The sequence below is a fragment of the Carassius gibelio genome, chromosome B1, assembly GCF_023724105.1.
Source record: "Carassius gibelio isolate Cgi1373 ecotype wild population from Czech Republic chromosome B1, carGib1.2-hapl.c, whole genome shotgun sequence".
NCBI classification, from domain to species: Eukaryota; Metazoa; Chordata; class Actinopteri; order Cypriniformes; family Cyprinidae; genus Carassius; species Carassius gibelio.
Window position 1 is genome coordinate 27,506,129 of NC_068396.1, and position 24,386 is coordinate 27,530,514.

Below are 24,386 nucleotides of genomic sequence, written 5' to 3' on the forward strand. Positions count from 1 at the left end.
GTTAACCCCGCCCTTCTGTAACTCCTCCCCTCTCTGCTGCTTTGCACAGGAACGGCAGCCGGCCACTGAACCCGTCTCTGCTCCGGACCACACCACCCCTGAACGCCAAACCAGAACACCTTCACTGAGCAGGTAGACTCAAACACACGATATGAAGATCCCCAGGTATATCGGCGTCTTTATAGTGCTTTCTAAGTATATGTGTGTTTGTGTGTGTGTGTGCAGTAAACAGAAGAAGACTCCTTTGAGCCTGCAGGACTTCCGACTAATAGCTGTTCTTGGCAGGGGCCATTTTGGAAAGGTAGTCTTCATCCTCCCCGGCCTTCAGCCTTTTCTTTGATCCTACAGCTTCTTTCTTCTTAGCTTTAAATCTGTATTTTTCATCATATCATATCCATGTCTGTCAGGTGCTGTTGACGGAATACAAGAAGTCAGGCAATATGTACGCCATTAAAGCCCTGAAGAAAGGAGACATTGTGGCCAGAGATGAAGTAGAAAGGTAAACAAAATAGCTTTATGTTGTTTTTATTTTATTTTCATGATATGTTACATTTTTTCTTGTGTCTCACTGTTTTTCCCTCAGTTTGATGTGTGAGAAGCGCATTTTCGAGACGGTGAACAGTGCGCAGCACCCCTTCCTCGTGAACCTGTTTGCGTGTTTCCAGACCCCAGAACATGTGTGTTTTGTCATGGAGTACACGGCAGGTGGCGATCTAATGATGCACATACACGCAGATGTCTTCACCGAGCCACGAGCTGTGTATGTACACCGTTTTGTCAGTTTTTATTTTATTTTTGAACGAAAATACAGTAAAAACAGTAATGTTGTGAATCATTACTACGATTTAAAGTGACTTTTTCTATTTTAATATATATAAAAATGTTATTTATTCCTGTGATGTTAAACAGTTCAAAATATTTTTGTGGAAACCATGATACATTTTAAACATTTAGAATTCCTTGATGAAAATAAAGTTATTTACTTGAAATATCATTATTCTGTAACATTTTAAGTGTCTGTCACTTTTGATCCATCAGCAAAAAAATGCAAAAATAAATTGCAGTAATAAAAAAAAAAAAATTCTTACTGAACGTAAACGTTTGAACGGTAGTGTACGTATATTGAGGTGACAAAGAGCTTAACACATTTGTTTATTAATTACTTTAAATAATTTGTTGTGTGATATTTAGGTTAAGGGTAGGAAGATAAAGTAAAAAAAAAAAAAAAAAAAAATATATATATATATATATATATATATATATATATAAAGCAAATGTACACTTTTTTGTTGACTATTTTAATCTGTGTTTGTGTGTGTTTCAGGTTTTATGCTGCTTGTGTAGTTTTAGGGCTTCAGTTTTTACATGACAACAAGATTGTGTACCGGTGAGTATGCAAACAATTGTCATTATTTTATAAAAGCACGTTTTGTTGTTATTGTGAGTGCACACAAATAAATGTCTCAAGTCTTTAAAGATTTGAAAAATGTATAACTCTTATCTGTATGACCAAAACATATGGAGTATTTTTAGTGCAAGTGAACACACCGACACCTCCATCTTTCCTGCAGCGAGCTACTATTCAGCTTTCACACTCCACACAGACACTTCAACAGCGCACATTTCTCAAGCTTAACATTAGATTGAGCGTCCGTGTGACATTGCAGCTACTTACATATTTCAGATGATAAGTCTTTGAAGTCGATGAATGATAGGCAAGCATTTGGATGTCCTCCCTGATGTACTGTATTACACACAGACCAGCCCTTAACCATCTGGGTGACTTCGCCTGAATGAAATCTTGGTCACCCAAGCTTCTTAACGATTAGTCGACTATTAGGAGGCAGCCCTAGATGTTTTAAATACATATTGCATGTATTTTTGTGTTTGTCCACCAGAGATCTTAAATTGGACAACTTGCTGCTTGACACAGAGGGTTACGTGAAGATCGCCGACTTTGGATTGTGTAAAGAAGGTGATGACTCTTCCTTTTCTCTCTCTTTCACATACTTTTGATTGTGCTCGACACAGTTAGGAGCATTTGTCTGTTTTCGTCTCTCTCTCAGGGATGGGTTTTGGGGACCGGACCAGTACGTTCTGTGGGACTCCAGAGTTTTTGGCTCCAGAGGTCCTGACAGACACGTCGTACACCCGGGCCGTGGACTGGTGGGGGCTCGGAGTGCTTATATATGAGATGTTGGTGGGAGAGGTGAGAAATTGGAGCATTTTCATTTTGAAAATGGTTCTTAAGGTTTTGGCATCTGTCCGATCTTAAACTGTCTTTCTAGTCTCCGTTTCCAGGTGATGATGAAGAGGAGGTTTTTGACAGCATAGTGAATGATGAAGTTCGTTATCCACGGTTCCTTTCCTCAGAGGCCATTGGCATCATGAGGAGGGTAGATATCTCAAACTGATCCATTTATTCAGCTGGTGCAGCAGACATGTCCTGCTAAATGTCTTTCCCGCACGATTTGCTGCATATGATTTTATGTCAAAATGAAGTGTGGATAAATTGAGATTTTACGTATTATTTTAAACAGTTACTAAGGAGAAATCCCGAAAGACGACTGGGTTCCAGTGAGAAGGATGCAGAGGATGTAAAGAAACAGCCTTTCTTTAGGGTAAGAGAGATCTTTAGTTTAATAAACACTAATAAAATGTGAAACATTAATCATTTAAAATGTAGTATTAAACAAATCTCTTTTTCAGAAAGAACTTGATGAGGGTCCCAAATGGGGGTTCATCAGTCAATGAAAAGCGAATTATTAATTCTATATTAAATATAAAATTAAAAATAAATAAATGGGACTTCAGTCGTGATATAGTTTAGTGTAATTATGAAATTAAAAGCTGCAATTTAATTAAATAACTAACAGGGTTTGTTTCAGAGTCAAATCAAATAATTGTTTTGGGTTTTTTTTTTACAATACAATTGCATTTTACAACAGGAATATCTTTCTGTATCTTCATTTTTATAAATAAAATAGAAAAACGACTACTTCTAATAATTCTAATAATTATTATTATTAATAATTCTACAAGAGAACTGTGAGCATGCAAATGTGTCATTAAATTATTTAAATATTTATTATTGATATTGGATTTAATATTTATATCCAAGGGGTTTGGCTGACAGTTTAGGAACACCTACTTAACAATGTTGTGAATCCTGTATTCATTTGTAATAAAAAAAATATATATATTATAATAAAACAGTTATAATAAAATGTTTATATGGTTTTAATTTCAAAATATGTGCATCACTCTTTTTAATGTTTTATCTATTTTTTTTGTGTGTGTTGCATTTGCATTTATGCTTTGCATGTGGAAGGGCGGCATAAATTCTAACATAACTAAATAAAATATATGCTCATACATCTACTTTCACTTTTCAGAATATGGACTGGGAGGCTCTTCTCCTCCGTAAACTCCCTCCTCCCTTCCTTCCGACTATCGGGAACAAAGAAGACGTCAGCAACTTCGACGAGGAATTCACAACAGAAGCGCCGGCCCTCACGCCGCCTCGTGAACCCCGGGTGCTCTCGCGCAGGGATCAGGACAGCTTCCGTGATTTTGACTATGTCTCTGACCTCTGCTGAGAGCGTCTTCACTGTGATTGTGCCGTAGTGAGACCTTTCTGCTCCGCCACTCAGCGACGACGAGGATGTTTCGTGTGAATTATGAATGTGCTGGACCTGTGAACACTGTGATGGAAGAAAGAGGAGGCCAAAAAACTGTTAACCAGCAGGTTTAAAGGTGCATTTGATCATTTTTTACGCTTCAACTCACCCAGTGGTTTGGATAAAGCATCACACTAAAGTAGTCAGTTACTGATGCAATCATAGAAACGCATTTTCACAGTCAGCCATGAGTCATTTATTCAGCTAATAAAAGTGTCCAATAACAAGTGTGTTACTGAAAGGAGTGAGCAGCTTTGGCCTGGTCATGTGGTCTCAAAATAGAGATCACATGCCCCTTCAAAGGGCCCTCTTCATGTAGAATAATACAGTCTTCATCTCATGTGAACGGTCATACTTTTAAAATCTATTTAAAAGTACTGTCTATTTCTTTAGGGCTAAAACAGTTTTTTTATATATATATATATAAAGTAAAAAATGATTGAGTGCACCGATAAACTTTTTGGTTTGTCTTCAAGTGTCATTTATACTTTTGAAAAATGCGCTTTGTCTTAATAAAGGCAATGTTTAGGTAAATTTTAAAACTTGAAACAACTCAATAAAGGTCACACAGAAGCATCTTAGTGAACTTTTGTAAAAGATACAACCAAGAGCCTGTTGGGAAATGCATTTCTGTGTTTCTTCTCACATTTAAGGAAAAATGACCTTTGATGACCACACAGGACCACCTTCCGTTTCTCATATGGTGTCCATTCAAACAGGAATAAAATCCCTAAGGAACTGGTTTAAGAGACGCTTTTCTGTAGATGCTGTGACGTTAGATGAATGCAGAATTATTGAATTAGGCTCGAACATTAATGAATGTGTACATCCTCTTGGAGTTCTCGGTGGTTAAGGAGTTAAATCATCTTTAGACTTGTACATCCTGGGTATTTCTCATACATTCTCAAGCCCTTCATCTCTTACATGTTACATGTGAATATCAAGCATATCGAAATATAGTAGAGCAGTCCTTTTTGAAGACAGCTTGGTCTCCATTCATTAAGTGCACTTTTAGTTTTGTAACCTTAATGAATTTTTACAAAAACAAACCTTGTATGTAAAGTTGGTTTGAAGAAAAAATGCCTTAATATTGCTCCTGTCTGCCCTGGTGTTTGTTCTTACTGTTTGTGGTTTTACTTCAGCGAGGGAAACAAATGGCTAGAAAATTAAATCTTGATTAGCTACAATCATTAAACAGAAAGAGTGTGTTTGTTGATAATTTTCACAAGGTCCAATCATTGATTTTTTTTACAGTTGTTGTGATAAAATAAATCTGTGCAAAAGGGTATAAAACCACTTGTTTAAAGACTCGAAGGCCTCAAATATTAGATGCTTTTTCTCTGATTTTATACATGCTTTTAAATATATATGTTTTCACAAAATAAATCTGTTATATAGAAAATGGTATCCATTAAGTTAGTCATTACACAAATGAAATAGCAACTAGTGACTGTTATGTGTTAGTTCTGGTTTCACACACTTTACCTCAGAGCTGTTTTGAAGCTTTTGAAACATCATGTTGTGCAGTTTTGTATTAGACAGTTTGTACGAACAGCACACTATGACTTCTGTTACTTGCAAGGAGCAGACTAATAAATTGTTTTGAAGCATTTGATTACACAAACACACACACACATAAAAAAGCTCATACTCTCACACACACTGTGAATAGCAAAGTTGCTAAACATATACATAAAATATTTGTAAATGAAAGACTTGTGTATCATGAAACGACAAAACCTTTCCTCCTTTTTTTCCTCAAATGGTAAACTGTCTGCAGACTAATGCATGTCCTGTACCATTATACAATTCATCAACATTGTATTTATAAAGCTGTTGTTGAGATGACCATGTGTGTGTTTTGTGGTGTTGTCTATATATTTTTACAAACCCTCCCCAAATTAAACAAGGCACTTTCTTCCTGTCAAAACAAGAACATGCACCACTAATTAGTGTTGTTACCTTTAGTGACCGCTAGGGGCAAGTGGTGGTCTACAGCATAGTAAATACTTTATAAGACTACTTTTGTATTATCAAAAAGTCCCTTTGAAGGAGTCATGTTATGCCCCTTTTTACAATATGCAATATAAGTCTGGGGTCCCCAGAATGTGTCTGTGACGTTTCAGCTCAAGAAAATACCCCACAAATAATTTATTATATCATTTTGAAAATGGATATTTTGAGTGGAAGCAGAAACACCCTGCTTTTCGGGTCTGTTTCTTTAAATGCAAATGAGCTGCTGTTCCCCGCCCCCTTTCCAAAAGAGAGCTGCATCTGGGACCTGCTGAAAAACATCCGATTTGTTTCTGATTGGTTCTGGTTATACTAAACTAAGTCAAACAGTCAGTTATGTCTGTGATGGTAAACAGCTGGGAAATAAATCGCCTGTTTATTTTAGATGTGTTTGGCAGCCAGCAGCAAAATACAGTAAATAAATAAACAACTCCACTGTTCTGTTGTTGTCTTCTCTGAGGATGGAAAAAAAATTAAGCTGAATTCTCGTTTTTTTCGGGGGGGGGGGGCGAAAAATCAGCCGTTTTCTCGTTTTCTTACTTTAAATATTAAATCAAAAAACGAATGAACGAAATATAAAGTTTCTTTAAAAAAATGTAATTGGCCGCTAGAGGGCAGTGAACACGCTGTGTTTCCCTCAGTCGCCACTAGAGGGCAGCGAGGGCGCTGTGTTTCCCTGTGTCGCCACTAGAGGGCAGTGAGTCGCGGCGCTCGATGGTGCTGCTGAAGTTTTCAAGATGTCGTCGCTGGAGCAGAGGCTCTCCCGAATCGAGGAGAAACTCAAGCAGGAAAATAAAGAAGCCCGCAAACGAATCGACCTGAGCATCGACATGAGCCCGCAGCGGACGCGTCCGAGGCCAAGTGAGTGTGTGAGAGAGTGAATGAGTGATTTATCGTAATGACGGAGGGATGAAACACACACTCTATATGATATAAACAAACAAACCGATCAAATCCTGACACTTCACTCACATTGACTCTCGTGGTTCTTTGTTAAAGGTCTGGAGGGTTTGTTTATCAGGGGTTGTGCCCCAGATTGTTCACTAGAGATGTGTTCTTTAAAGTAAATAAATAAATAAATAATGAAAAGATCTGTCAGTCGGCTCACTAGTGTTAGCCTGGCGGCTAGTTAGCAGTGTTTAGCAGGCCCTGATAATCACATATTATTAGTCTGACTCTATGTGTCTGTCTGATTCTCACATATCTCTGTGTGTCTGTACGTTTTGCACTTCTGTTCTCACACAGTGGCAGTCTTCGTGTGGGAATGTTTTTATTCAGAAGGCTGTTGGTGTTTATTGTTGTAAAAATCATCAGTCATGACAGACTTGTATTGTTGTGAATTGCTGGTTTGGTTTTCTCTGAGACTGTCAGTAGTGTGTATTTAGAGAAAATGAATGATTCTTTTTCTTATCCTTTATAATTTAATGTCTTAAGCTTTTTGTCCCTTAAGAAGACTGTCTTGACATCATGGCCACGTTGTAGTGACCGTGATGCAGGGGTCATTGAAAGTATTTTAGCATTAATTGTTAATAGGGATATGCCGGAATCAAATTTTCCTGTTGCAGTTAATTGATAATGCTTTTATCACGGTATACAGTATCATCACTGTATTGGATTAAATGGTCATAATACAGTATAACAGTTTAAATAACTTTTTTTCTTATAACAAAAATAACTAAACATTTAAAACAATAAAGCAATACAGAAAAATATATAAAAGTTAAATGTTTTACACATTAAAGTGCAAAAGAACTAGAAAGACCAAATCACTTTACAATAAGACCTCATAAGTTACCCTTAGTTAATGCATTAACATTCAAGGCAAGGCAAGTTTATTTATATAGCACATTTCGTACACAATGGTAATTCAAAAAGAAAGTATAAAAAAAAAGTCATGAAGAACAATAATCGCAAAAATAAAAAAAGTTGAACTTGAAAATGAAAATGATTTAAAAAATGACTTACATTAAATACAATGCAATACATAAAATATAGTGTAATCAGTTCGGACATTGCATAGTGCTCATTCAATAAATGCACAGCTAAACAATGAGCAATAGCTACATTTACTATAGAAGTTATTAATCTTCGTTTAAAAATACAAGTCTTGGTTCGTGTTAGCTCATTAAATTACACAGTTGCAACTTTCAGTTTTAACGATGTGTTAATATATATTGGAATACCTAAGATTAATGAATGTTCAGAATAATTTTTTCATTGGCGGTTTATGTTAACTAATGAAGCCATAATGTAGAGTGTGAATGAACAATAAAAGATTAAAACACTTTCAAACAATATCTAGGGCATTTGTAGTCCAGATAAAAAAATATAAAAAATGAATGTTTGAAGATAAATAGCCTATTAAGTTTAAATATTTCAGTAGTTGTAATAAACACCATAGGGAAAACAAAAATCTGAATGGTTATTAAATTTAAAAAAAATATGGTTTAGAAAGTAACAGCTGCTTTATTTACTGAATTTACAGGGTAAGGACTGCATTTATCACCATCTGCTGTCAGAGAGTGAATGTGCTTTCATTCAGCGCATCTCTCACGTGCTCCTCCATGTGCTTCTCATGCGTGCTTGTTCACATCAGAGCGCACGCGCTCTTTCAAGCAGCATACACCGATGTTGTGCATTTTAAGCAGCTGATGGGAATACTATTCTTAAAATGCATTCCAAATTCTGAATAATTTGTAATGTATATTTATTCACGGTATTTAGAAGTGCCCACGATAACAATATCGTGCATATTAATCACCGCAATATATCGCATTACCGAATACCGGCACAAGTCTATATGTAGTAGATAGGGGTTGCATGAGTGAAGTGTAAGGTCTGTTCTCAAACCTCCTCCACACACTGACCGTGTGTTTGAAGTGATGTGCTGATGTCCCAGTGCATTACGTTCCTGGATGCTCAGAGTTTGTGTCAGTTTGTCTTGTGGTGGCTCTTTTTTTACCCTGATCAAAAACACTTTCAGATGGTCAGTATTTTCCTCTTTTATTGAGCATTTGGATTTTGTTACATGCTTGTGGACTGTGATTGAAACCAGTAGACAACATGTGCCAAGCTGATTACTTATCCATTATTCACATTGGACATGGAAATGTAATGTCATGGTAATGGCGATGGCAGGAAATCAAATAAATAAATATATCTAATACGAAACATCATTTTATTACTATTTCATCAGTGAAAAGTGAAAGATCGGAGAATTGAACTGTTATTGCTGAATGTGTTTAGACGAGAAGACATTAGAAGTTCGTTTTTAAAAGATTTTTCGATCCAGAATGAAAATTGTTATTCGTTTACTAACCCTAATGTTGTTTCAAGAAGAACAAAAATGATTTTTTTTTTTTAAACACAATCTGAAAAATCTGTCACTCCATTGAAAGGCTCACCCAAAACTCTGACGCCTTCAAATGTTCACAAAGGGATGAAAAAATTAATCTCAAATGAATATTCCTCAATCTCAGTTGAGTAGTTTAATCCAAACCTTCCGAAGAGACTCAATCTTTTATATGATAAACATTTAATTTATGCATTAACTCACATACATAACTTTTTAGGATGAACTAGATCGTGTGAGATTGGCTTTTATTTGATCTGAGAATTAGTTTTAGCCTTATTGTTGTCTATGCGAGTTTGTTGAGTGTATCTGTGTTCGACTTTTTTAAAGATTTTTTATTAGTTCGTAATTTATTTGATTAATAATATTTCTTTTATTTCAGTTATTTCGTATTTATTTATTTAGTTGTTTAATAAACCCTTTTTAAAGTATAGTTCACCCAAAAATAACAATTCTGCCATAATTCACACACCCTCACGCTGTTCCAAAACTATGTGACTTGGATTCTCCTGCTGAAAAGCAAAATATTGTTTAAATGTCATTATCATCAAATCCCAGAAAATATATATTATATATATTTTTGGGTGAGCCTGCCCTTTAACTGATCATAGTTTCAGCTTCTAAAAATGTAGTGGTTTCTCATGTATAAGAAATATTATTGTGTTTAAGTAGATTCAGCTGAATGAACAGGTTTTTTCTGCATCATATTCTGTCCTTAGCTGGACGCGTGTGTATTTTTGTAGATGGTGTCAGTATTATTCAGGCTAGGTGGAGTGTGGTCGTGCTGAAGGTGAATCAAAACGTTTGAAGAGACGGACGCAGTGATTTCTGGAGGTGTGTGTGGGCTTTTAGTAATGAGTGTGTGTGTATTTTCTCTCCTCTGTATCTAGTCATCGTGATCCAGCTCAGTCCAGCTCCAGCCCCCTCCCAGCGCGCAGGTACCACCATCATCATCATCATAACGCTACATCACCCTCTCTCTCACACACTCTCTCTCTCTCTCTCTCTATTTACTCTGCAGGTTACATGCACTACATCACCGTCTGCATCTCTGTTTGCTCTCTTGTCTTTCTCACTCATTCTTTTATTTGTAAAATTCAACCACCTCTCATTCTTCTTCTCTTTCTCTCTTTTTCAAAAAGTCGACATGAAATCACATTTGTTTCCCTTTTTACTTTCTCAATATGGAATGAAATGGTGTGTTTAAGGGGGATTGTATTTATCAGTAATTGACTGGATGTGGCAAGCAGTCTTTATGTGACCGGCTGCTATGTATGTTTTTGGATATGGTATGGAGATTAAATATAAAAATATATATTATTAGTATCAAAAATACAGTAAAAGTCATTTTATTAGGCCTACAGTTTAAAATTATTAGGCCTACAGTTTAAAACTTTTCTGTTTTTACTGTATTTAAGTGTAATTTATTCCTGTGATTGCAAAGCTGAATTTTATTCAGTCATTATCATTCTTCACTGCCACATAATCTTTCAGAAATCATTTTAATATGCTTTACGTGCTGCTCAAGAAATAGTTATTATTATTACCAATGTTTAAAACTTGTGCTGTTTAATATTTTATGGAAATAACATTATAAAAATGATAAAAATGAACTTTTGTATCATTAGAAATGTATTCACTGTAACTTTTGATCAATTTAAAGCATCCTTGGTGAATAACAGAGTTAATTTCTTTCTGATAAATAGCCAAACTTAAGCATATTAACTTTGAATATGAAATAACTCTGAATGATTGAATCTGTTTACAGCCATATAAGCCTCCAAGGCTGTTATAAGGTTATTATAAGCCGAACTTTGGCACTGATCCAACCTTAAATCCAAACATAAATCCTGAAAAGTGGATTAAGAAAGTAAATGGCTTCAGTTTTTATTTCATGCTGGTTTAATTTCATACAGCTTTCTGTCATTAATCTCACTTAACGTGAACATTGTTCATAATTTCATTAAATGAATGATGTTTGTTTAGGGAACACAACCATTCTCCAACCTTCATCTTACTTGCTCGTTCACTTTATCAGTATTAAAATATCCCTATTTTCTTTTCCACCTCAACATGAAGAGGGAGCAGCAAGTGTGTGCTTGTGTGGTGAGAGTGTGAGACCTGTGTGTAGGACGAAGTGTTTTGTTGGAAGATCAGACATTGTGCATGTTGTGGCTATAACTGCACGGCCCGAGTGTGAGCGAACGCATCCACACACAAACACAAGGCTATGGCAGGACTTGACGCTGTGTTCTGTGTTCAACTGTAACTTGGGTTTGAGCTTGTCTGGCGTCTCCTGTCTCTCAGCTCTCTTTCCGTTCTTTCTGGAAGAGACGGCTTCGGCTCTGTTTTCTGCACAGAAGTGGATTTACGGCCATGTAGACTGTTTGCGTGTTCAGCAGGTGTTTCTGCACCAAACTGCTTGACCTCACTGACTAACACAAGCTAACTGATTCTCTCCCATTAACAGGTTTTCCTGAGGAGAAAACAGAAGTTAGACGGTTATCCGTTTCTCCTGAAAAAAAGCAGTGTCGTTTCTATGCTCAAACAACATATAGAAAGTCTGTCAAATGTTTAGTTTTGCACGGTTTGGTGAGTGAATGTCAAATGTCACCCTGTGGTGACTTCTGCTCGTCCCGGTGCATGCTGGGAATGCTAACACTAACTCCAATTGCTGGTTTTCACTGTTTGGCAGCCCCTGCCATTTCTGTGTGTGTCTTATCTTTGCATGACTTGGACTTTTATTATGGTTTTTATTTGACTGATTTTCCTCAGGACTTGAAATAGTCACAAATATCATGTATTTGGTAAAATAAGATGGTAAAATGGGCTTCTTTGAAACTTTGGACAGCAATTAAACATTCACACAAAATGAGCTCCACAACTCACCACTATGATGAAGTGAAGTAATGCCTTGGTTATATTTCAAGAGATTACTAGTAATAATTTGTTATCATTATTATTACTTTATTGTTATTATTATTATTAGAATTATTATAACATAAATCTGTGATATAGGAGATATAAATATTACAACAACTAATAATAATAATAATAATGATTGTTGGTTTTAATTATTATCATAAAGTATTTTGTTTTCTTTTAAAATTAATAATAATAATATTTTAGAAAATTGATTTTTTTTTTGTTATTGTATGGAATAAATGTAAAAACAATAATCGTTTTAGAAAACGAATTTATTTTGTTTTTATATTAACAACAACAACATCAATCATATTAATTTTTACATATATTTTTTGTATCTTTTATATTATATTTTTATTATATTTAAGGAAAATTAAAAAAGAGATTTAGGATAATGTTTCATTGTGGCCCTTATTTTATTACACGTTACCCACAATTCTGAGTAGCCTACGGTAGTATGAGGGGGAAAATAGACCTCATATTGAATCTGGATCAGCTGTCATATTCTAAACCTTCACATCTGTGGATCTTAATTTAGGGTCCTTGAACATTCATTAACATTTGTCTCAGTAATGAGTGTGCATTGACGATCACTGGCTTCCTGTCTTCTCTCTTTTCTCGTAGTCTGACTTCTTCCTACCTTCTTTACAGCTCTACAGTTACCATTGGCCAATGATGGAGGAAGTCGCTCGTCTTCCTCAGAAAGCTCTCCTCAACACCCCTCGTACCCTAGCAGACCCCGACAAATGCTCACACTTCCCACCCCACCCTACAGCCTACCGAAGAGCCTGGAGAAGTACGTCACACTCACAGCATAGTGTAGTTTGCAGAGTTTTCATTATATATAACAGTCTTGGTGTGTTAATCGGTTTATTCTTTATATTCAGTGCTGAAATTGATCAGAAGCTGCAGGAAATCATGAAACAAACAGGTTATCTGAAGATTGACGGACAGGTGAGTCCTCATTCATAGGTTCAGTTTTACTAAAAAGGGCAAATTAGTACCAGAGCACAATTCCAGAACCGTGCCAATGGGAGGTAAAATTTCTGCGGGTGATTTACTAACAATAGGTAAATCAAAGAACACAGAAGCAACGTCTCATTTAGCATATCGGCCAATGCAATGTACCAAGGGCAGCGCATATTAGCGTAATCATGAATAAAGAAACAAAAAAGAAAAAGAGGCCAAAAATATAGGTTTGCTAAATGAGCTGGTATTGCATGACTTCTAGTTGAGGGTTCAAATTAGTCTTTTACTTCCTGAAGCAAATTAAAAATAACATGGGTTGGTAAACGATATGTTCAGATAATATGTTCTTCTGGCATTCAAAATAAATAAAATTTTGTGGGAAATATTCTCTCCCTGCTACCATACACTCTCTGATCTCTGAGATCATGACTTTTCAGCATTAATTTTTTATTGCGCTTTATTAAAACCTGATAGTACCAATTTAACGCCAAAAGACGGTTTGCGCTGGCGCAAGCTGTTAGTAAAACTGGCCCATATTCTTTAGGTGTTGAATGTGGTAAAAGAGTCTGAGCTCTTCTGTGTGTGTGTGTGTGTATTCTTCAGCGTTACCCTGCAGAGGTGACCGATCTGATCAGTGAGGGGGAGATCGGCAGTGGAACCTGTGGACAGGTGTTTAAAGTTCGCTTTAAGAAGACTTGCCATGTCATTGCAGTCAAGGTTGGTTCAGCTCCCGGTTTCTCTGCTCAGTCTGTTTTCCTTGACAATAATTAGTTAATTCTTTTTCTTTTTTCGATAGGACCAGGGTTTTAAAAACCTTTGATCAGCAACCCCTAAATATGATGAATATCATGCAAGGGACCCCATTGCTAAATTATAAAATCAACCATATATTTTAATACTCACTTAAAGGGATAGTTCACCCAAAACGTGAACTCATTTTCTCCCTCATGTCATTCCAAACCTGTATGACAAAAATTCACACTCAAATATATTTTTAAGGTTGTTGGTTACCAAACAGTTTTGTGTCTTATTGACTTTAAAAAAAAATAATATACAAATATTCTTCAGATAATCTTGGTTTGTTCCACAGTATAAAGTAAGGTATAAACCCCTTTAAATAGTAGGTTTGATATCAAATGTAAAAATAAGTGGCATTTACATAGTCATTGTACTAAAGCAAATTTATAGCATCAAATTTTTGGATTAAGGCATTTGTGTATCCATGTATTTGCCGTCTTGAACTTTCCTTGTAATTACCAAGTCGTTTAAACAGCAGTTAAGGCAGTGGTAATTACTGTTTACTAGTTACATCACTGCTGTTGTATTTTGTTGTTCTAGTAGCGTTTATGTGAGCGTGTTTCCTTTGTGTGTTTGTTCCTGCAGCAAATGAGGAGGACGGGTAATAAAGATGAGAATAAGAGAATCCTCATGGATCTGGATGTTGTGTTGAAGAGTCATGACTGTCCGTACATCATTCAATGCTATGGAGCAATAGTCACCAATGTGAGTAACACACTCATGATCTTCATTTACATGTAAATTTTGTCATTTTGCTGATGCTTTTATCCAAAGCTAATTATAGTTGGGCACTAAATAAAGCGATTCTTCTTAAAGAGGCAAACAGACCTAGGAAGTGCTCTTATTACCAAGTTTCAGGCATTTGTTCAAATAAGTACAAGCTAGAAAAGAAGGAATAAATAATAATTTAGGATGAAATCAAGTAGCGTCAAAACAGATGAGTTTTCAGCTGTTGCTTCAAAATAGTCAGGGATTCAGCATTCCTTATAGGGGTGGGAAGATCATTCCACCAACCAAGAATGTTACACAACAATGTTCTGGGAAGTGATTTTGAGCCTCTCTGTGATGCTACCACGAGACGTCGCTCACTAGCAGATCTCAGAGTAAATTCGTAGAAGTGAGTGGAAGTAGGCAGGTCCTGTGGCTGTTCGATATGCAAGCATCATTGTCTTGATCAAGCCGCAACTGGTAGCCAGTGCAAGGAGATAAAGAGAGGTGTAACATGGCCTCTTTTGGGATCGTTGAAGACCAGTCATGCCACTGCATTCTGAATCATTTGTAGAGGTTTGATTTTGCTTGATGGAAGTCCAGCCAGAAGAGCATTGCAGTATACCAGCCTAGAAATGACAAGGGCTTGGACAGGAAGTTGTGCAGCATGCTCTGTACGAAAAGGCCTGGTCTTTCTGATGTTGTACAATGCAAACCTGCAAGATCAAGCAGTCTTTGCAATGTGGCCTTTAAAGGTCAGCTGGTCATCAAAGATTACACCAAAATTTCTGACGGAAGTTGATGGGGTAATTGTAGAAGAACCTAGCTGGATGGTGAAATCATGCTATAGAGTTGGAGTGGCAGGGAAGACAAGAAGCTCAGTTTTGCTGTAGGTGATGTTTTTTCATCCAGGCCGAGATGTCCGTCAGGCAGCATGAGATCCATGCAGGTACCGTTGGATCAGCTGGTTAAAATGAGAGATAGAGCTGTGTGTCATCCACATAGCAATGGTAGGAGAAGCCATGTGATGATGGGACCCAGTGATGTAGTATATATGGAGAAGGGGAGGGGTCCAAGAACCGATCCCTGAGGAACTCCAGTGACCAGTTGATGTGCTTTGGATTCCTCCCCTCCCCAAGTGAAAGACCTACCAGTGAATAATTAGATTCAAAACGTACTGTGGCTTCTTTATTTCTTTATTCTTTATTTATGACTAAGCTAAATTGCACTGTGCTTGGTATATTGCATAGTTTGAACTAGGGCTGCACAATGTGTTGTTTAAGCATCGATATCGCGATGTACAAATCCACGATAGTCACATCGCAGGATATGCGATGTAGGCTGCCGTAGTTGATCCGTTATTCATTAACTGTATGGGCCAAAGAGCGCGCGCGAGAGAGAGAGAGCGCGAGCGCGCGGCCGTCGACACACTAGATGCGTGGCGCAAGCGTCTCAGCTGCGTGGCGTGTCCGTTTTTAATACGGCTCCCATGTTAACAGGTTAGAGCTTGCAGACTGCCTGCGTGAGACGTGCACGTGCATGCTAGAAATAGAGCCGACGCCTATTTATATTGCACCTGTCACCGGCCTGAGAGAGAGAGCACGCACGGAAAGATAGCCCCGGCCGCATGCTCAATTTCTTCAAACAACACGAGCACTGTCTTGCTCTATCTCCCTCGCACTTATTAATCAATTGACACAATGGTGTCGATGTTTAAATAATTTAAAATGAGAATGTAAGTGTGCTCACCCCATTTTTGTTTGTAAGAATTTTTTTTTTTATTTCATATCGCAATATATATCGCAGAAAAATAAAATATCGCAATGTACATTTTTCCCAATATCGTGCAGCCCTAGTTTGAACTGTAAATGAAATGTTGCGTCTGTGTTCTTTAAATTGTCCATTGTTAGCAAATTACATACATAAATTTCCCTTCCCATGTGCGCTGTTTTGAAATTGCGCTTTCACGCTAATTTCCCCTGTTCGGTAAAACTGGCCCTCAAAGTACTAAAATAAAAATGAAAACTGCTTGCAAAGAAATTTACAGATTGGAACTTTTGAACTTGAATTGAATACCACTGCTTTATGCTGAATTATTCAATGGTGTCTCTCTTCTTCTGTAGACTGATGTGTTTATCGCCATGGAACTAATGGGGACGTGCGCAGAGAAGCTGAAGAAGCGGATCCAGGGGCCAATACCAGAGGCCATTCTGGGAAAGATGACCGTGGCTGTAAGACTTCCTTAAAATTCACCTGATTCAGAATAGTATCTATTATTCGTTAGATATTGGTCTGTTTCCAAGTTTAACCTCTCAGATCTCTTTTTATCTTGCTCTTCTTCTTTTTGTATGTAGATCGTAAAGGCTCTGCTTTATCTAAAAGAGAAACATGGTGTCATTCACCGAGACGTAAAGCCATCTAATATCCTGTTGGATGCCAAAGGGCAGATCAAACTGTGTGATTTTGGCATTAGTGGCCGACTGGTAGATTCTAAGGCCAAGACTCGCAGCGCCGGATGTGCTGCCTACATGGCGGTAAGCACATGGTCCCAGAGTTTGAGTTTCATACAGTTTCAGGATTTTGAAAAATGTAAAATAAATAAATGTGAAAATATTATAAGTATAATAAGTATAATATAAGTGAAATATTATGCACCGTGCATATGTTTTTTTTCTAGCCTGAGAGAATAGACCCTCCAGACCCCAGTAAGCCAGACTATGACATCAGAGCTGACGTCTGGAGTCTCGGCATTTCTCTGGTGAGTTCTTCCTACATTTTGATGAACCACCACCTTTCTACTTGGATTACTTTGCTGACCAACAGTTGGATTTGTGTAGGTGGTGTTATAATTAATTATGATGATTCTTATTTAATTTTTATCAAAAGATTGAGATCACGAAAGAAATTAATACTTTTATCCAGCTAGGAATAAAAACAATTCTGCTCTGCAATCAGTTATTTTAAATTGAAGTTTTATTTAGCAATATTTCTGGTTTTACTTTAATTTTGATTAAATAAATTCAGCCTTGATGAGCACAATACACTTCTTTGAAATTTTTATTTTTTAAATCATACAGACTCCAAACTTTTGTACAGTAGTTTAAATGCAAGTAAAGAGCTGTATTTTAAAATACAATCTACTAGATGTGCGGTACACGTATTCGTAGCTTAGATTAGCTAATTTAGCTGTTTTACTGACATGTCTTTTTATTGTTGTTAGCATAACTGTTTCAAATAAACATACATTTTATATTTTAAAATGTTTTTAAATATGCTATATATGAAAACGAATATATATAAAACCTTTAAAAATATAAAATGTATATTTTTTTATGCTGGTGTACGTCAGCGAACATCCATTGTCACGGGAACATCCTATCTGAAGATTACGTCGCTCCCTTTGCCAAGTCCATTTGGATTTTGACCTGTGAAAACGTGTATCATTACACTGCTACAATCTACTTGTGCAACTGTAGGTAATTATTCCTCCTCACCTGTAGGTGGAGCTAGCCACGGGACAGTTTCCTTACAAGAACTGTAAGACAGACTTTGAGGTCCTTACCAAAGTTCTGCAAGAGGACCCGCCGGTCCTTCCTCTCAGCATGGGCTTTTCCCCTGACTTTCAGTCCTTCGTCAAAGACTGGTATGCTCACATGAATTTACATAAACTTTCAATTTAAGCACCAGTATCGGTCTATTGTGTTTATATGTGAGTTCTCTGTCTCCACAGCCTCACAAAGGATCACAGAAAAAGGCCAAAATACCACAAGCTGCTTGTAAGTCTCGATCTACCATGCACCAAAAATTAAAATTGTCATTTAATTACTCGCCCTCATGTCGTTCCAAACCTGTAAGGCCTTCATTCATCTTCAGAACACAATATATTTTTTATAAAAACTGATAGCGCTCTGAGCCTTCCATAGACCGCAAGGATCCTAAAGCAAGGTCCAGAAATGTAGCAAGGACATCGTTAAAATAATCCATGTGACATCATGGGTTCAACGGTAATTTTACAAAGCTACGATAATACTTTTTGTGTACAAAGAAAACAAAGATAATAACTTTATTCAACAATTCGTCTACTCTGTGTAGCCATTTCGGAGAGTATCAACATACGTGAACAACTTATGCGGATACATTGTTTACGTTCAGATGAAAGCATAAACAATGTAAACTACATATCCGCATACATGCGTTACCTTACATACTTTAGTACATTTCTGGACGTTGATCGTGAAGGGACCCTTGCTGTCAATGGGAGGCTCAGAAAGCTCTCGGAATTCATCAAAATTAGCTTAAATTGTGTTCCGAAGATAAACGAAGGTCTTAGGGTTTGAACTATCCCTTTAACATCAAACATCTTGTATAGCCTGTTATGATTATTGCTCTTATGCCTCTCTTTTTTTTTTCATAGGAACACAATTTTATCCGTCGTTACGAGGTGTCAGAAGTAGACGTGGCGGGCTGGTTCCAGACGGTGATGGAGCGCACAGAGTCTCCTCGCAGCAGCCAGTGCTTCAACCATCACCAGCTCCACTCTCTCTTCAGCAGGTAGCCAGGTGGAGAATGAGAGAAACAGAGGGATGGTGGGAGAGAAAGATTGATGCGATTGTGAAAGGTTGATTTAGAGACACAGATGGACAGGTTTGAAATATAAATTATGTAAACGAGAAAGACAGGATGGAGTGGAAATGGACTGTTTGAGCGATGGCTGAAACAAAAGAGAGAATGTTCATTTGGGAGTTTGACTGATCGACAGACAATCCTGGGCAGGTTTGATGTAAATCTGAAATATTTTTGTCCTACTCATCCACCCATCGAACAGGATGGACCATTACAGGTTGCAGTCTAACACGGTCACTGTGACACACGCGCACACACAGCAACACACTGTTTCACCAAATCACTGACCGCCATATAAAGGTTAGCCGCAAGACTAAGCGTACAGTCCATTCACTTCAAAATCCAAATCCACATGTCATGAAGTCCTCCGTAGCCCCTTACTCAGGGACTGAACAGAGTAGTCGAACAACACTGTGCAATGGTGTGCGAGTGTGTGTGTTATTCATTCATCAGTCCTAGCTCTTCACTTCCTTGTACGGTTTAAGCCATTAGGCGAATCTAAGAAAATAGCAATTAGCAAGATAATAGCAGTGTGATATATCAAAAACTATGTTTTATAGAAGCGTTCTTTTGCTAGCAAGCATCAGCAGATATTTCAGTCATTGTAACATTAGTGATTCTTAGTCGTAAAGCTTCTAATCCTTGGTGTTTAGATTGTTATAACTAGTTTGGTCTGGAATTTCATGTATTGAAGTAGATATACTGGCTAAGAGAGAAGGTTGTATATTAAGATAAAACTAGTGGTTGACCGATAAGATGAAGTGTGTATCCCAATTTAATATGTAGAAACAACTATAAATGACCCATTTTTGTTTTTCTGAAAAGATGGCTTAGTGACATTGGTTAAACCAAAGGTGTCAAGCTGCTTTGACCGATGGCAGATCGAGGAAATGTTCAGGAAAACCTGTGTGAAAATGTTGTTATAATGTCATCGGTCTTAGTGTAAATCCGTTATGCTAGTCATTCAGAAATTACAGACTTACATTGACCGATGACGATATCTTGAAACAATTCTGTTCATCGGCCAATAACGATAATCTCCAAATGGCCAAATATTGAATTCTGTATCGGTCTATCACTAAATAAAACACAAAAAAATTAGCACAGAATATGTAAAGTTGTACACAGTGCACATCTCAGGAAGACCAGTGTTAGAAATGGGTATATTAACAAGATTTAGCTGTATGTTTCAGTCTTTGAGTGCGAGGAAGACACCAGTCAAGTCACCAAAAGCAAAGATGAGAGATGTTGTCATAGTCACTCAGAGTGGTGTTGAGAGACAAGCGGGGAGTTGGAGTTTGTGCAGTGAGAGCGGAGCGTTTCCTCCACAAGAAACATAAAAAACAGCTCGTTTTGTGAGTGGAACATTTCTGCTCTGATTCACCCGACTCATCTACCCAGACAACCGTTCATCACTTCATTCTCTTCACTGTTCTCATTTTCCCATGAGCATTTGAGTTCCTGCAAACCAAAGTTTAGTTTTTTTGACACCGTTTTTTTTTTCCTTTCTGTTGTTCTCAGAGGATTTCAACTCCTGCTCGTGGGTCGTGCTGAAGATGTTCAGTGACTTTCACAACCAAAGCTGTAGAGTTTGAGATTCACTGCTTTAAAAAGCCAAATCACTGCTAAACTGAGTGAGAAACTGTGCGAGAAGTAAGAAAATATGACTAAACGAATCCACAAAGAGAGATTTAGATGGTAACTGTATGTTGAGACAGGAAGTATGGTGTTGTATAAGGGACTGAAGAAAGAGCAATGAACGTAGCAGAGGAAAATAAGAGAAAAGCATATAGAAAGTATTAAAGAAAGTCTCCAGTGAAGTCTTATAGATGTTTAGAGAGGTGTTGGTTGTTTTCTAGATCGCTAGCTGGACGTTGCATAAAAGCTTTCAATCGTTTTAAACCAATGTACCAATTTTTATTTTTTTTAGGGTTATGTCGTTTTTCATTATCCTCGAAACTTTGTTTGTTATTACTATTATTTATTTATTATCTTGCTGCTACTGTTTACTTTAGATGCTGCTGTCGACGATTATATTCCCCAAAGGAAAATCTTTTTTTCTTGATTTTTTTTTTTTTCTTTTTCTGAACCAAATGCATAAAACACTGCAATGTCTACACATTTACCAAATGCATTGTTGTGATCCTTTAAAAGGAAAAGAGAAAGCAAGCAAGGTAACGAAGTAAATATATAGACCTATATCTATATTTATATCAGAATAGTTTGCTTTTGAAACTGCGCCACTATGCCAACTCTCACAAACATCACCATTCACTGTACTAATAAGAATGACTTCAAGTTATTTGAACAAAATAACAGACACCAGCTGGTAATGTTTATATATATATTTGAGCTAGATTTTCTTCGTCGCACCGTTAGCTGTGGGTCACGCAGGCAGATATGTTTGTAATTGTCCTCCTGTGTCCGTCCTGCGGTGGATGAATTCATGAGTTCTTTAAATGTTTTATGCTAATGTGTTAATTAAACACATTTTTAGTCAAGGAATTCTGTATATTTTAGTGCAATTTTTTAAAGTCTGTTTTACATTGAATCAGATTGACAAATCAGTCAAAAGATCAGAAAACGTCAAATGCTTTGTTTTTTCCAACACTATATACTATAGCAATGATCTGTAACTGGTTACCTCCCAATAGTTTCTTCACTCCTTATAGATGGCAAATAGAATTTGGAGTCTAACAGGACTCTCAACATCAACTTAACACTGATTTCCTGTTTGGTTGATGTTCATCACGGATACTGTGGTACCTGTCTGTCTGTCTGTCCGTCATTCTCTCAGTAGACCTTATAGATATGACCGCAGCATTACACACCAAAGGTGTCATCAATAAAACTCATTCAAACCAGTGGCGTTATTCTGAGGACCTCGGATGAGGGACATACAGCTTCATGAATGTAATTTCCTGTGAGACAGTAGCGGGTCACCCTTCACTGTTGAGGTTTTATTTTGGTCACACACACGCGCCTCTGGAAATATGATCCGAGATGCTAATCTATATGGTTTATGCTTGGTTTAAAGTGTACTTCCATTCACTGTTTTCTGGCACTATTTTAATTTGTGATTTTATTTTTTTTATTTGCTTTCTGAAATTAAAGCATCAGTTGTTTATATATGTGTGTGTTTTGATGATCTGAAATAGGTGTTTCTGTGAATGACAGAGATATTAAACCCATTTCTGCCGACGGTAGTCGTACACGTCCTGAACACCAAATGTTGTTAACTAAACCAGTGCGTGCTGCTGTTACATTAGTTATTGTTTATATGAGTGTGTGTGTGTGTGGCAGCATCACTGGGATTTTTGGAGTGTGTGCTCAGACGTGTACTTCGCCATCATGATGTTTGAGTCTATTACTTTTTAAAATTGTTATTGTTATTATTTTGTTAAATTATCATGATGTCCCATCTGTAATTAAACCAAATACTCACTATGCAGTCACTCAAATTAAGTCCGTTTGCATTTTTCCCTGTAACTTCCTGTATACACACACACACACACGCACGCACAACTACTGGAGTCTCCATGACAAGCGAGTGAATATCACATCCACAGCTAACATGGAGACAGAATTAATGATCAATAGAGAGTGTTTTCTGTTGTATGAGCTGACATATTTAAGGATTGTATGGGATGGGGTGGGTGGGATGTGTTTGGGGTCAGATTCGACGGATGGTAGTTTGGAGAAATAGTTTGTTCAGTGCTGTTAGTATATCAATTGCATGTTATGATCTCTGAAGTAACTGCCATTGATTTTACATTTTGTTTTGGGTTGGAGGGGGAGGCGACTCATAAATGTTTTATCTATATATATATATAGTATACAGTATAATACTGTACCTTTTTCCAAATGTTGTGTTTTTAGAAAAAGACACACTTTTGCCTTTTTACGTCTGACTTTTTGATCTTAATACTGATTATAGAATTTTTACTTTTATCATTGTTGGCTGATTTCAAGCTGATCTTGTTAATGACGTTGTATCATTTGTATCGATTCTTGACCTTTTGTTGTCTTTGTGTTCTAATGATCCATGAATGAGTGCTGAAAGAGGTTTTTGCAAGACCTTGTGTCTTCAGATGTTAGAAAACCAAATGTCTGTTATTTTGGTCTATGCATTTTGGTCCTTTGTAACCATTTATTTCAACTTTGAATACAAATACCATTTTGTTTGCTCTTATTACAGCTGTTATCACTATTATCTTCAGGGTTAAGATCACACCAAATTTAGAGAAAAGTGGGACATATTGTGAGTTGTTTCAAAATGTTATGTTTCTGGTGAATGTTGCATCAAAGGTGTGTCTTTTTCTGTTGAAGCAAAGCAATCATTTATTGTTCTTTTTATTTTAATCTTTTTTTTTTTTCAGAGCTGTTATTAGAGCCCTGATTTGCTGTATGGTTACAATGTGTTATGTTGAAATCTCACCATTTTTAGCTGCTGTTGCACTGGAGGATTTTGTTATTATTAAATCCATGTAGTTCACCAGATTCTATTTAACTGATAGATGGCGATTAGAAATGTTTAAACCTACTAATTCTGTTTGATGCGGCCTTTGACATGCTGTTCAAATCAAAAAGAACCATTTGTTGGCATATTTCAACAGCTTGAAAAATATATTGCAAAAATTTGAAATTCTTTGTGCCAACAAATTTAGACAACCTTATATGTTCTCCGGTATTTGGATATATGAACGTTATAGAATAGGATTCAAAGCATTTATTGTCATATATAGATATGATGAATATAGATATGATGCAACATTTTTGCTAACTTTTTGGGATTACTTTGATTGAATCTAAGATATTTGATGTGGTATGTTAAAAATAAGACAACTACAACAGCCAGGCACAAATAATGTAGCTTGTCTTTGGCTAATTTTTTTTATTATATATATACTTCTATTTATTTAGCTTTTTTGGGGTACCATCTTACAAATATTATATGTGGAGCAGAAGTATCCCAATCTGTTGTATTGTATTGAAAGACAGCCATCACAGTTTTATCAGTTTGATGTCCCCCCTTCCCCACTTTATTTGTTGTTTCCTCATTTCAAAAGAAAGAAATGCCATTATATTGTGAATACCTCAGGATTTTTTTTTCTTTTGGGAAAAAATTTTAACTTTCAAAAACTTAAAACAAATAAAATACAAAAAAAGTGTTTGTGTGTATTTTTATTATTATTATTATTATTATTATTATTATTATTATGTAGGTACTACAATCAAACCTGTAATGAGCTTTCTGCCAAAATGGGTTGCTAGCGATTGTGAATGATGACCCATTCCCTTCGTCAGGTGTGTTGATG

At 36.6% G+C, this 24,386-nt stretch overlaps 2 protein-coding genes across 5 annotated transcripts in view; both read left to right on the forward strand.

The window, feature by feature from the left end:
- The window catches only part of LOC127948889 (serine/threonine-protein kinase N1), a 36,229-nt gene extending 30,701 nt beyond the window's left edge, over positions 1-5,528 (forward strand). For all 3 annotated transcript variants that reach the window (XM_052545722.1, XM_052545720.1, XM_052545721.1), the window contains exons 13-22: positions 50-132; positions 226-301; positions 408-499; positions 584-760; positions 1,325-1,387; positions 1,899-1,975; positions 2,067-2,209; positions 2,289-2,396; positions 2,541-2,621; positions 3,396-5,528. In XM_052545722.1, the coding sequence (XP_052401682.1) occupies positions 50-132; positions 226-301; positions 408-499; positions 584-760; positions 1,325-1,387; positions 1,899-1,975; positions 2,067-2,209; positions 2,289-2,396; positions 2,541-2,621; positions 3,396-3,599 (1,104 nt within the window). In that variant the 3' untranslated portion in view covers positions 3,600-5,528. The remainder of the gene's footprint in view (positions 1-49; positions 133-225; positions 302-407; positions 500-583; positions 761-1,324; positions 1,388-1,898; positions 1,976-2,066; positions 2,210-2,288; positions 2,397-2,540; positions 2,622-3,395) is intronic.
- Positions 5,529-6,371: 843 nt separating this feature from the next.
- map2k7 (mitogen-activated protein kinase kinase 7) lies at positions 6,372-24,239 on the forward strand. Of its 2 annotated transcripts, XM_052547234.1 has the most exons (12): positions 6,372-6,554; positions 9,936-9,983; positions 12,622-12,766; positions 12,858-12,924; positions 13,543-13,656; positions 14,323-14,442; positions 16,569-16,676; positions 16,800-16,979; positions 17,123-17,203; positions 17,946-18,088; positions 18,176-18,221; positions 18,860-24,239. In XM_052547234.1, the coding sequence occupies exons 1-12, from the start codon at positions 6,431-6,433 to the stop codon at positions 18,998-19,000; spliced, it is 1,317 nt and encodes a 438-aa protein (XP_052403194.1). In that variant the 5' UTR covers positions 6,372-6,430; the 3' UTR covers positions 19,001-24,239. The 2 variants fall into 2 exon arrangements, with proteins under 2 accessions (XP_052403194.1, XP_052403195.1); XM_052547235.1 differs by lacking the exon at positions 9,936-9,983 and having other exon boundaries at positions 6,416-6,554.
- The last annotated feature ends 147 nt before the right edge of the window (positions 24,240-24,386 follow it).